This window comes from Hylobates moloch, unplaced genomic scaffold (assembly GCF_009828535.3).
Source record: "Hylobates moloch isolate HMO894 unplaced genomic scaffold, HMol_V3 SCAFFOLD_3, whole genome shotgun sequence".
Classification (NCBI taxonomy): Eukaryota; Metazoa; Chordata; class Mammalia; order Primates; family Hylobatidae; genus Hylobates; species Hylobates moloch.
Genome location: NW_026652278.1, coordinates 28451854 through 28464976, shown reverse-complemented (window position 1 = coordinate 28464976; position 13123 = coordinate 28451854). Strand labels below are relative to the sequence as shown.

The 13123-nt window shown below is 39.3% G+C and overlaps 1 protein-coding gene across 1 annotated transcript in view; it reads left to right on the top strand.

Moving 5' to 3' along the window:
* The window catches only part of SORCS3 (sortilin related VPS10 domain containing receptor 3), a 630771-nt gene that overhangs the window by 449755 nt on the left and 167893 nt on the right, over positions 1-13123 (top strand). Inside the window, exon 6 of the mRNA XM_032178305.2 lies at positions 538-602. Within this exon, the coding sequence (XP_032034196.1) occupies positions 538-602 (65 nt within the window). The remainder of the gene's footprint in view (positions 1-537; positions 603-13123) is intronic.

Here is a 13123-nt window from a genome sequence, read left to right as displayed (position 1 = left end):
TTTTCAAAGCAGGAATAAGGAAGGATACCTAGGATTAAACTCAGGAAGGAAGGAGTATCTTGAAGCAAACAGCCCAAACTGAGGCAATACTGTCTTCCCCATTGGGTAGAACAGGCAGGTAAAGTGGGAGGGCAGAAGAGGAGGAAGTGGTGGAAGGAGTCAAGAAAGTTAAAACAGAGGAGATAGATGGAAGACACTGGGGAAGGGAGAACTTCTGGGAAGGTGAAAGATGGAGAAGGCCAGGAGCAAGGTGTAGACCAGCATGACTATGCACTCTGTATTCTTCTCCATTTTCTTTGAATCGTTGACTCCTTGACCATTCAGTACTCACGTCTTGTGACCCTTACAGGTGACAGTTCCTAGGAGCAGCCACATTGTGGGGACTGCCAGTGGCCACATTCTGCTGGTTTCCATACTGCAGGATGGTCCTCTTTGAGAAAGTGGATTTCTGAGTAGCATTTGGCCCTGAGTGCGTCCCACTTTGCCGTCTGCTATTGGTGTTGCCACTGAGCTTCTGTCTCTCCCTTCCTTTCTCAGGTCGGTGTCCGGATTGGATAAGGAGGCAGACCTGGTGCACATGGAGGTGCGGACCACGGATGGATGTGAGTTCTGTTACAGCCAGGCTAGGCCCAGGGAGATCTGCCTGCAGGTCTCTGTTCTCCCCCAGTTTGCATTTTAATATCTTGGGAAGATGAAAAGCTCTGAGCTGCATTACAGCCATATCCATCCTTACTTCCCAGAGTAAGGGTGAGAAGTCCTTTCCTAAGGGAGACTTTTCATTGAAACAAACTCTTGGGAATGAATTTTCTGGGGATATGAGTTAATGCGATGAATTTTGAGGCTCCTGTTTGTAATTTCTTTGGCATCTTCAGAGTAATCTGAAGAGGAATGTCCATAACTCATCATGGTATTTTACATTCACATGACGAATTGCAGGGGCTGCCTGCTTCAAAGTATGAACGCTTTATATAGGCAACCTTACCAAAAAATGTAATGGGGCATTATTTGCAAAACTGTTTATTCATCCATTCGAGATATTTAGGGATGGACTGCTAAGTGTCAGACATAATTTTAAGCCCTAGAGAGGGAGAAAGTGATGAGCAAGTTCTATACTGTCCCTACAAACAAGGGACTCTTCTATCAGTGAAATTGCAAGATTTTAAACACATGACCCACTATGTACCTTGTGCAGCTGTGTACTTCTTACACAAAATTGGACTGAAAAAGCATCATTTTGTAACAATTTAAGCATTTTATTCTTCTCAGAGTTGTTTATACTTAGAGGGCTCTTCTCCATCCAGGAAAAATAAAATCAGCTTAAACAAAAATATATAAAAATATAATTAGCATATCTTAGATTGAGAGAGAACAGAGCCAAATAATCTAATAGTGGTGAGGCAGAAGTGCAGCAGAACAAGCACCTGCCTGTGAGTTGGGGTCCTCGGCTCTGTTACCCTCTAGCCTTGAGACAAGGAAAAACTCCTTAACCTCTCTGGGCTGTAACTTCCTCTGTGACCTGAGAATACTCATCCTTGCCCGGAGCACCTCCCAGGATTGTAGGTTAATCAAATAGAAGATGAATATTAGAGAAACTCAAAAATGTTGTATAAATGGAAGGCGATTCCGTTTTGACCTGGCTGTTGGCATTGTGGTATCGTTCAGAGTTTGTTAAGTAAAACTGCATGTGCTTTCTGCAGGAGAAATCTACTGTTGGAGGCCAACCATAGATGCATACCAGAAACATGCATTTGGGGGAATATGTTTTATATGATTTATTTTTATTTTTAAAAGAGTTAGAAGGTAATCAGAATTCGTTACTATATTTCTGCCACTCTGTACTCCTCCCTCCCTCCTGCCCTCCCTCCCTGTTTCCCTCCCTCCCTCCTTCCCTCCTTCCTTTCCTTACCCCTTCCCTTCCCTTCCCTTCCTCCTTCCTTCATCCCTCCTTCCTTCCTTCCCTCCTTCCTTCCCTCCCTCCCTCTCTCCTTCCTTCCTTCCTTGCTTCCTTCCTTCCTTCATTCCTCCCTCCCTCCCTCCTTCCTTCCCTCCTTCCTTCCCTTCCTCCCTCCTTTCCTCCTTCCTTCCTTTTCATCTCATTTGATCCTTAAATAGATGTAAATCGGTGAGACAGCCAGGGATGACCTACACTCTTTTTAATGTATTTTTTAACTGAAGAGCTATTGGGAATTTAAGAAGATACTGTCACACACTTAAATTACTGATCATAAGGGTGGTAGAGCCTGGATTCAAAATTATATTATCCGATTCTTATGGCTGAGAAAGAAACTGGGAGAAGAATGAGATGTAGGGGTTTCAGGGAGCGTAGAAGGACAGGAGGAGGACAGCAAATAGCTAGTCTCAGAAAATGACCCACAGGCCAGTTTTCAGGACAACTCTTGCGTGGGATTTGCCTCCTAAGTCAACCTGTTTAAGCCATACTTGTGATCTGTCATGGTCATAGTATTTCAGAGTTGGAGGATGGTCTGAGTTCTGACCTGGTGTAGGAATCCCTTCTCCCAAACCTCTGACAGTACATTCTCAGGCTTCGTGAGCTCAGGCTTAAGACACATTATTTTCTGATGCTGGACAGCTTCTTTAAAAAAAATGTAGTTTCTTACATTAAGCTAAAATTTATTTTATGAAAGTTCAAGAATTCTGGTCCAGATTGGAATGAGGCCTATGGTGCAGGACTTCCGTGAAATTTTATGAGATTACAAATGCAAAACACATAGAACAGCTTCTGGCCTATTGCCAGAATTCAATAATTGAATAAAGGCAGGCAGAAATATAACAGGGATAAATGTCATGTGCTGTACTTAGGTTAAAGTATAGAATATATTAGTTCTGTTCCATCTTCTAGGTTTTTTATTTTATTTTATTTTTTCATTATAAATCCTCCACTGGAATTCTAGGGTTTTTAAAATCAATTTTTAATAGCTAAAGTAATGTTTTTTCAATCTAGTAAATTGTCCTAACTCAACTTTATTTAGAAAGTGCACATAGCAAAACTGCCTTAATCTGGGCATGTTTTATTTACATACCCTAACAAAATGCATAATGCCTTTTGTGGTATGTAGTGAGTGCTGCCTCACACTTGTGCATTCACACACTCTCACATCTCTACCATCATTTGAGCATCATCAACAATACAAAAATGTTTTATTTACTGTTTTTCCTGACATGGTAGTTTAACTCAAATTTGCCCAGATTCACATAGCTAATTGGTGATAGGAAAAAACAAACAAATAAACAAACAAACAAAAAAGCAAGTTAGAAGATAAACCTCCCAATGGACTAGTGGGAAGGAAACTTCTGATAAAGGACATCTACAAAAGACCTAAAATTAATGTCATCTTGATGATGAGATACTGAATGCTTTCTCCCCGAAGAGCAGTAAAATGGCAGGAATATTTACTCTTAACGCTTTTATTCAACATTATGCTGAAAGTCCTAGGCAGTGCAATAAAGCAAGAAAAATGAAATACAATTCATATAGATTGCAAAGAACAAAATAAAACTTGTTATTCTCATTGACATGATTGCCTATGTAGAAAATCCCAAGGTATCCATAAGAAAATCTCCTAGAACTAATATGTGAGTTGAGCAAGGTTGCAGGATATAACACCTTCGGTGTAGAAAGGATATTATTTTCAATCAATGGTGTTGGATCAATTGGGCAGTCATCTGGGGGAAAATTAACTTCAACCTATGATTCACAACTTATACAATGATTCACAGCTTATAAAAATGTAACTCCAAATAGATCATAGATCTAAATATAAAACATAGAATTATAAAACTTTTAGAAGAAAACATAGGGGAAAATTTTTATGACCTTGGGATGGACAGAGTTTTTTAAAATTACACTAACAGCAAAATTGATAAAATAAATAATTGATAAATTAAGCTTCATCAAAATTTACAACTTTTGCTATTCAAAAGATACTGTTAAAACACTGGGAGAAAATACATGCAAATCAATATCCAACAAAGGACTTGTGGCCAGAACATATAAAGAATGCTTAAAACATAACAATAAAAAACAGCTCATTAAAAAAAAGTTTGAACAGATCATTTAGCAAAGAAAATATAAAGATTACAAATAAACACATGAAACAGTGCTCAACATTATTAGACATTAGGGAAATGCAAATTAAAACCATAGTGATATATCACTATATATCTATTGTTATCACCAAAATAAACAAAAATGACAATATCAAGTGCTGGCACACAAGTAAAGCAATAGAACTCTCATACATTGCTGATGGGAATGCAAAATGGTACAGCTACTCTGAAAACATATTTTGGTAGTTTGTTATAAAGTTATACACATCTTATAACCCAGCAATCCCACTTCTGCTATATGTTTAGCCTAGAAAAATGAAAAGTTTATATTCATATTAAAACCTGTACACAAATGTCTGTAGAGATTTATTAATAATCACCAAAAACTGGAAACAAATATCTTTGAATGAGTGAATGTATTAAGCTGTGGCACATCTACAAAATAGGATACTACTCAGTATTACTCACATTTGAAACAACACATGAATTTTAAAGGTGTTATGTTGAGTGAAATAAGCTAATCTCAAAAGGTTACATGCTGTATTATTCCATTTATGTGATCTTATGGGAAAGACAAACTATATAGATAGAGAATTTACTGGTGGTTTCCAGAGTGGGGAAAGTATTTGACATGAAAAGCTGCATGAAATATTTTTTAGGATGATATCATTGTTCTGTAACCTGATTGTGGTGGTGGTTACATAAGTCTATATATCTATTCAAACTTACAGAACTCTATGCCAAAAACTCACTGTGTGTACGTTGAAAAATATGTTCATATTAAAAATACTAAAATTAATATTTTTGGTTAATAAAAGCTAGGAGGCATAGTTCCTGACTTCTAGTTCTATAGCAATTCCTGCTTTTCTCATTCATTCATTTATTCATTCGCTTACTTATACTTTTACCCAATCAACATTTACTTAAAATCTATATATACTGGGCACTGAGGAAACACAGGTGAATGTGATATCATCCTTACCATCAAGGAGCTTCTAGACTTGTATTTGAATGATGGACAATTCAAATGATGGACAAGTATTAGAATGTTGCTAGCACACTTTGACAAGGACTTTAACGGAGTTGAGAATATATTGTGTTGAATCATAAATGAGATTGTGACTAATGACCTAAGCAAGTTAGGGGAACCATCTCAGAAACAGAATGTTTGATTTGGTACTAGGGATTAGTAGGAAATTATCTGAGCATTCTGGATAGAGAGAAGAAACTTGCAAGTTCCTAGAATCATGAGAGGTGGTATGTGCAAGGCTGTAAGTTATAATCTGGAAAAGAATGAATGGAGATAGGTTGGTGGAGGTGGGTTGAAGAGGACCTATGAGGGAACAGGTAAGTAGCTTCCTGAGCCACAGTTCATGCTGCACACCAAGCCATCTATGGCCATCCTTGCCTGTTTACAATGATAAAGCTTCATGAAGCAATTATATTTCCCCCAGCTGCAGTCTCACATATGGATGGTACCAGTCAATCTCTGGTCACTTCACCTTCCTTTCTACCTGCCTCTTTTATCTGCTTGTTTCACATTTAAGATACAGGAAGAGATAGATGAAAAGCTAGGACTCATTTCAGCTCATTCAGACCCCAGCCTCCATCTCTTGAGCACAGGCAGCTTTTGCTCTATTTCCCTGGTCCCCAATCTAGATTAACTTGGCTCATAATTTAGAAATGATTCTGAGAAATGGAGAAGTCAAGTGGCTTGTCTAGTGGCCCTGGACAAGTGGTGGTGGAGCAGACTGTGACGGTGGTGGTAGAGCAGACCAGAGACTAGCATTAGTGTTGAGGTCAGGTAACATCCTGTACCCTGCTTCTCAGGGACTGTACTCTGAGCAGACAGACTTACCCACTACCCTCAGCTCTGCGTCCAGGTCTTTTCTTGCTTGATGACACTGGACTTGCCAAGCCTGCCTGCACTATCTGCCCAGGCAGACAGGTGGGCCTGGGAAGGGTGTTGAAATGAATGACTCTCCAAGCCCTGGTAGAGGGTTACATTGCCCTGGCTGAAGTGTGGGCACCAGCAGCCATTAGGTACCACTCTGTCTGCTCAATCTCCATGGGAGCCACGTTTGCAATTTGTGTTTATCTTTTTGAGCAATAAAGAGATATGGTCTTTTAGCTATTCACAGACAGGCAGACGTGGAGAGTAGACACCTGAATTCTAATCCCAGTTTTTCCACTGAGAGGCTGTGTGATCCAGGGAAACAAGTAAACCTCTCTAGGTTCCTTTTTCCTAATTATAAAATGAAGCAGAATTAACGATTTATTTATTCATTCAGGGAACAGAAGCAAGATCTGCTCATGAAACGCCAATTAAATATTGCTCTATGTAGTTCCCAGAGTAAGACGGGGATACTGGCATCTATGCAAATATTAATATAGAAATTTGTGCTTTTCTTATGTTTGTTCATTGGTTCACAATCCACTCCTCTGTAATGGAACACTCTTCAAGTATAGAAGACAAGTGGTCCTCAAACCAAGCATTATAATCACTTCACAAATAAACACACACACACACGCACACATACACACACACACAAACAAGCATGCACACACACACCCTTACCTGGGCGCCACCACAAATCAATGACTGAAGTATCTCCTGGGAAAGGTCCTGGGCATTGGCCTTTTATAAAGTTGTCCTGCTGATTTTAGGACATGTAGGATTGAGAACCAACGCACTAGATCTGAGCTGGTTGAACTTTAACATGCATGTGCACCATCTGGAGAGCTTGTTAAAATATATACTCCCCATTTCTGACAAGCTCTCAGCTGCCGCTTCTGGTCTGGGGACTGCACTTTGATTAACACTGCACTGCACTGAGCTGCGGGATATATACAGATAAAAAGGACCAATCAGCACCAAGTAGCTCACAGGCTAATGGGAGAGGCAGATATGTACACAGATCATTGTTTCAACACATTATGCTAAAGGCCACGGAGATTCTGCTGTAAGTATCATGGAAAAAGTGCTGTGGGGACCAAAAGGAAGGGTTGCGCAATGGCTGAGGAGTGACTGAAGGCTGCACAGAAGAGGCCATAGCTAAGCCTCATCTTGTGGGATGAGTTGGATGAGTTTCTACCATCCAAAGGGATGATAGAAATGGGGTGTGGGAAAGTTATGCTAGAGCTGTGCTGTCCAATATGGTAGTCATTTAGTCACAGTGGTTATTGAGTCCTTGAAATGTGCTGTCCAAATCAAGGTGTGCTTTAAGTATAAAATACATACCAGGTTTCAAGTATTTATTATACTATGAATGAAAAATTGTTCCTTGATAATTTTTATAATGATGACATGATGAAATGATATATTTTGGGCTAAATAAAACATATAAATGAACTTCACTTTTCTATTTACTTTTAAAATATGATTACTGAAAAATTTAAAAGATCATTTGTGGCTTTTCTTTTTTAATATATACTGCATGGTGCTGCTCTAGACTGAAGGAGCCCCAGAGAAGCAGCACAGAGCATGGCCTTTTCAGTTGTGTGGTGTGGCATTGACAATTTTGACTTTGAAGCTGACTCCAACACTCTGGATCTAACCCAACACAAGCTGGTCTCTTTTCTTGTTTGTATCTCGGAGTCTCTCCTCTGGCCTAGTCCTAGTCTCCCTCCATAGGAGTCAGACTTCCTGAATTAAGCTGAAAGCATTAAATTATTTTTGTTGCCCTGGCAAGGTTTAAACAGGGCAAAGCCAACCAGTTTGGTTAACAACTGTGTGAATAATCCTATTTCTGTCATGAGATTCAGGATTCAGATGGCTTTTCCTCCCATTTGCTTCTGGAATTCATCTTTCTCTGAATGTCCCTGCACATGCTTTCTCTCTGACACAGTTACTCAGTCACAGACCGACAGACAGAAGGATGCACACACCCTCCATTTAAGAGGCAATTGAGTGTCAATAGAGAGAGTATTAACTTGATGACATAAAAGTTGGAGAACTAACTGTCATTTAGACCTTGGACAAATTTCTTAGCCTTCCTGTGATCCCTCATCTGGTGTTTTACCTATTTGAAAATACTAACAAATGTAAGAAGTATTTTTATAATTTATTTTTTTCATCAGTTTACTAATGATGATCTTATTATAGAGTAAAATTGACAACAAGGGAGATTTCAGTTCAATGAACAAAGCAGTAACAACAGAGAGTACCCAAAGATGACCTGACCTGGGCTGCTTTGTGAAGTAGTGAGCTCCTCTGCATGAAATTCCCAAGTACAATGTCCCATGGGGCACTGTGATAAGTGAACCTGAACATGGACAAAACATTCAAAGCATCTAGACATTCTAGAAATGTGCAGAATCAAAACCCATAGAACATATGCCACCATCCTTTGTTTTCGTCTCATCATCATCCCTCATTAAGCAATCACTGCACTTCTTCTAAGACAAGATAAAGCCTAATACTTCTTAACGGAAATTCCAGGCATACATAAGTAATCAAAAGAGCTTGGCACACAAGTGAAACTATTAGCTTTGAAGACTAAATTCTAGGCTCTAGATACATATATTATTGGCTCTTTAAAAATATTGATTAATTCAATAACTTTGGAATTGTGTGAACTCAGAGCTCTAGCAGCTCTTTAAGACTTCAGAGGCCAAAATGAGGACAAAGTGGGGGCTAAGGCAATGGGACTGCAGACTGCTTGCCTTCTGTTCAACCACAGAAGGCAGAGTAAAACTCACTTTATGGATTGAGATATAAGATTGTCTTTGATAGAAGGATTCCATAATCTAAAAGTCAGAACATATAAGAGATTCCCACATTATATTACATTCCAAAAGGCATCAAATTGTATAACAACTTGCCCAAGGTCACATAGATGGCCAGTGACGGGGAGTGACCGAGTGTGTAGATTCTAGTCAAATACCTAGCCCAGTTTTCTTTCCATGTTTAAAATACATAAAGGTTAGGATCACAGGTACTGGTGTAAAATCAACTGGGTTCAAATTCTAGCTCTTGTCACTTCCTAGAGCTGTGGAACTTAGGCAAATTACTTAATCATCCGTGCCTCAGTTTCTTCTGCTATAACAGGGAAATGATAATAATTGTAACTCCCTGGGTTGTTGCAAGAATGAAATTAGTTAATGCATATAGTTCCTAGAACACTAAACAACACAGAGTGAGCAGTAAAAAACGCTACTGTTGTCATCGTCATTGTCATCGTCATCATGATCTTCATATAATCATCCTATTCAGGGTCAGTTTATTTAGCAGGTACAGTGGAAAGAGCCCTGAATGGGATGGTAGGACTGCTGAGATATTCATTGTCACTATGGTTTCTAAATATCTGTAACGGCCAGATTGCCTCCTGTGCCATCAAGAAGGCAGATAATGCCAGGATTCTCCTATGGGAGATGAGAAGTTTCACCAAAGCTCAAAATCCATGAACTCAGTAGAAGGAATGGAAGCTTCCTTTTATTGTTTGTTGCCTTTGTTTTTAGAACCGATTATGCTTCAAGCTCTGTATTAGATATTTGCAGCAATATTACTTCCTTCCTTGTCTTTACAGATAGGTTAGTTGCACTCCCCAGTCAGGAAAAAGGATGCTGATGGAAGCTAAATAACCTTTTAGCGTTACCTTGAATCTGCTTCTTTTCACTTATTTTCATTTGAGAGTTTATGTTACATAAAATAAACAGCTCATGGGTATTTCTCTAAGAGAAGGCCTGAAGAGCTGAATTTGCTTTTTGTTCACAATTTTAATTCACTTTTTCAATTTGTGACAATAGTATATTATTACCCAAAGGAATGGAAGTTGAGTAAATCACAGAAAGTTTTTTCTCTGAGATGACAAGAGGCTTGACGTCTAGGAAGTTTGAATGCTTAGTAATTCTCAAAGGCAAAACATAATCATGGGACACCATGTAATTAAACATAACAAAATGTATAGGCTTCTAATGTCATTCAGTTCAGTTTTACCAGCATTCACTGAAGCTTTATAAAGTCAGCCCAGGAAGAGAAAAGTGGCTAAGATTTTATTTCTGCTGGTAAAGAGGTGATCCTTTTGGAAAGGTATGGCAGAACCAGAACTGGACTTTACAGTGAAATTTGTTGATGTAGATGAGGGGCTTTTCTTGCTGAATAGAGAAAGGCTGTGGCTGCCTGCCTGAGTCCTGTGAAACTTTGAGCAGAAATACAGCCTCTTAGGAAGAAAAGAATGCTAAGGGCATCAGATTGTCTCCATCTCTCCTCCCACATTCACCAGTTCTCTAAGCATCCTAAGGCATATTCATCTGTGAATGTCTTGTCTCCATCACTGGCATAGGAATCTTCTGAGGGCAAGAACCCGTCTTATGTTCTCTGCTTCCTGGAACCTCAGGATGTGTCTGACACCTGCAGCTTCTCTATACACCTTGAGCTAGTACAAAAGGAATGAATCAGTCAGTGTGAGGCAGCCCTTCTCACCATATGAGATCCTTGGTCCCACGTCTGTATGGTGAGAAGACATGGATGCTGGCTCCATTTAAGTGATGTTACAATGCTCCCTAAAGGGCCTGCTAGCTGTAGAACTAGTTTGAAATAGGGGTGCATATTTCCAAATAGCAGAATAATCTTCTATTCCTGGTGCAGGGAACAAAGCCTTTGACTTTTCATTTTTGTAAGTGAACCAGTGACCACACCAGCTCTTAGAAATATATTAGGAAGACATTTTACATTTAGAAATATATTAAGCATGAAGATTAACTATTAGGAAATCACTCTCTGGTTTTTACTTAGGGATATCCAAATGAGATCTTTCTACTCTCTGTTCTTTCTAGTTTTTCATTTGAGGATATTTCAAAGGAGAGGATAGAAAATAGAAGTTCAAGAATAAGAATTAATCAAAGTCAATTCATTAGCATGCAAGTATGTCACATATTTCATGAGCTTTGCTTACGTAAAAGTCCATTTGCATTTTTAACTCCCTCATTCAAGAATTTCCTTTCACATAGCACAATTTCAAATCCAGGTTAAACTCAAGGGCTGCCTCCTCTTTGAAGTTCTCCTGATTTGTCCAGCCCATATACTTTTTTTCTTGTCCAAACATCCATTGCACTTAAGGTAAACAATGATTTAAATTCAGAATATGACTTCACTGTAGAACCTGTGATATCATGGTCTTTCAATTCTCCACAACAAAATAGGACATTTATTATAAATTGAATCTATAAAAGATGCTGAGAGTTGGATTCCTTTCCCTTTCTCTTCATAATAAAAAATAACATTTATTGATCTTTTAAAATGTATCCACAATGTGCTAAGCATTTTTCATGCATAATCTTGTTTAATCCTGATGACAGTCCTCAGAGGCACATACTAAATTGTCTGCACCTCACAGCTAAAAAGCCATGCTGCTACTTGGCCAAGGCCAGTTTGCCCATAGTTAAGTCCCAGATTTGATCTCAGCACTTTCTAGCTTCAGAGTCCTTGCTTTCAGAACCACTGGAGTATGCTCAAGAGATCTGGACCACTTTCATTTTATCTGGTATCTGGTGTTATTAAAAAACAAATAAGAAGGCCACACTTGTTGGAGGCCTATTTGGGGATTTTAAGTTATGTCATAATACCTTTGTGAATTTCATCATAGAATCTCTATAACTGTATTCAGCCTCATTTGGAAGTAATGTCTGGAATTCTAATTTGAGACATTTTGCATATGTGAGGTTTGAACCAAATGATATTCCCTGCTCACCCTTGACAGCCACAGTTCCTCAGTCACTTCTGTTTGACCACAAGGCCTGCCTGACAATTTAGTTTCCCCATGCCCCTAATTTGGTTCTCGCCTGGCAGAGGGCACTGCGGCACTTATCCAGTCTCTATGTTTTGAAAAATAAAAGCATTGAGACTTCCAATATTTGAGTCCAGCTAAGACGGCAAGGCCACCAAATTTTAAGTGATTTTCAAAAACTCGTTTCAGTGCTGTCTTCCTGTTAAATTGGACCTTTCATTCCATGCTGAGCAGTGGCAAGTAGAGAGCGAGCCAAGAAGTAGGACGAGCTTGGCACAACATTATACCTGCTATGGGCCAAGGTTTAGGTAGGTTTTGATTTTGTTTCTGGTGGCCTCGAATACACTGCTTATTTTTTCAAAGTGTCCAAATGAGAGAGTGAATAGTAAATGGCCAGAGGGAAATGAGCCAGTGTGTGGGAATAAGGTGTCCCCCTGTGTGTATCTTTGATTACCAGTGAGTGCAAAGGGCTTTCTGAGACACTGGCTGGTAAGAAGGAAGCAGGTTGCCATGTCAACACCTGTGGTTTCTTTACATGTTTTTACTGCAGCTTTTCATTGTTTTAGTGCTTTATTCTAGGAGTAAATTACTAAGACTATATGGTTCCAAGAATATTCCTGGTGGGCTAGCAACAATGTGCTCCAAAGCACAGCCTGGGCTCCCTGCCTTCCCCTCTCCTCTCAGCCAGAAGTGGAAATCCAGGCCACTCTTGGCTTTCTCTGTGAACCAAGACAAAAAGGAAGGGACATACAGGCTGTCCTTAAAGAATGTTGGACAAGCTGTTGCTACAGGGTCAGGGAATGAGGGTAAGAAAGCCTGTCTCTTTCCTTATAAGGAAGGTCATGACCAAATTGCAGAGCAGAAAAGAATATAAATCATTGAACATGCACACGTGTGTTCATTGCAGCACTATTCACAATAGCAAAGACATGCAATCGACCTAAATGCCCATCCACAGTGGAGTGGATAAAGAAAATGTAGTACATATACACCATGGAATATCATGCAACCATAAAAAAGAATGAGATCATGTCCTTTGCAGCAACATGGATGGAGCTGGAGGCCATTATCCTAAGCAAACTAACACTGGAACAGAAAAACAAATACCACATGTTCTCATTTATAAGTTGGAGCTAAACATTGAGTACATACGGACACAAAAAGGGGAGCAACAGACACCAGGGCCTACTTTTGAGGGAAGAGGTTGGGAGGAGGATGAAAATAGAAAAACTACCGTGTGCTATGCTTATTACCTGGGTGATGAAATAATCTGTACACCAAATCCCCACAACATGCAATTTGCCTATGCACATGTGCATCCTGGATCT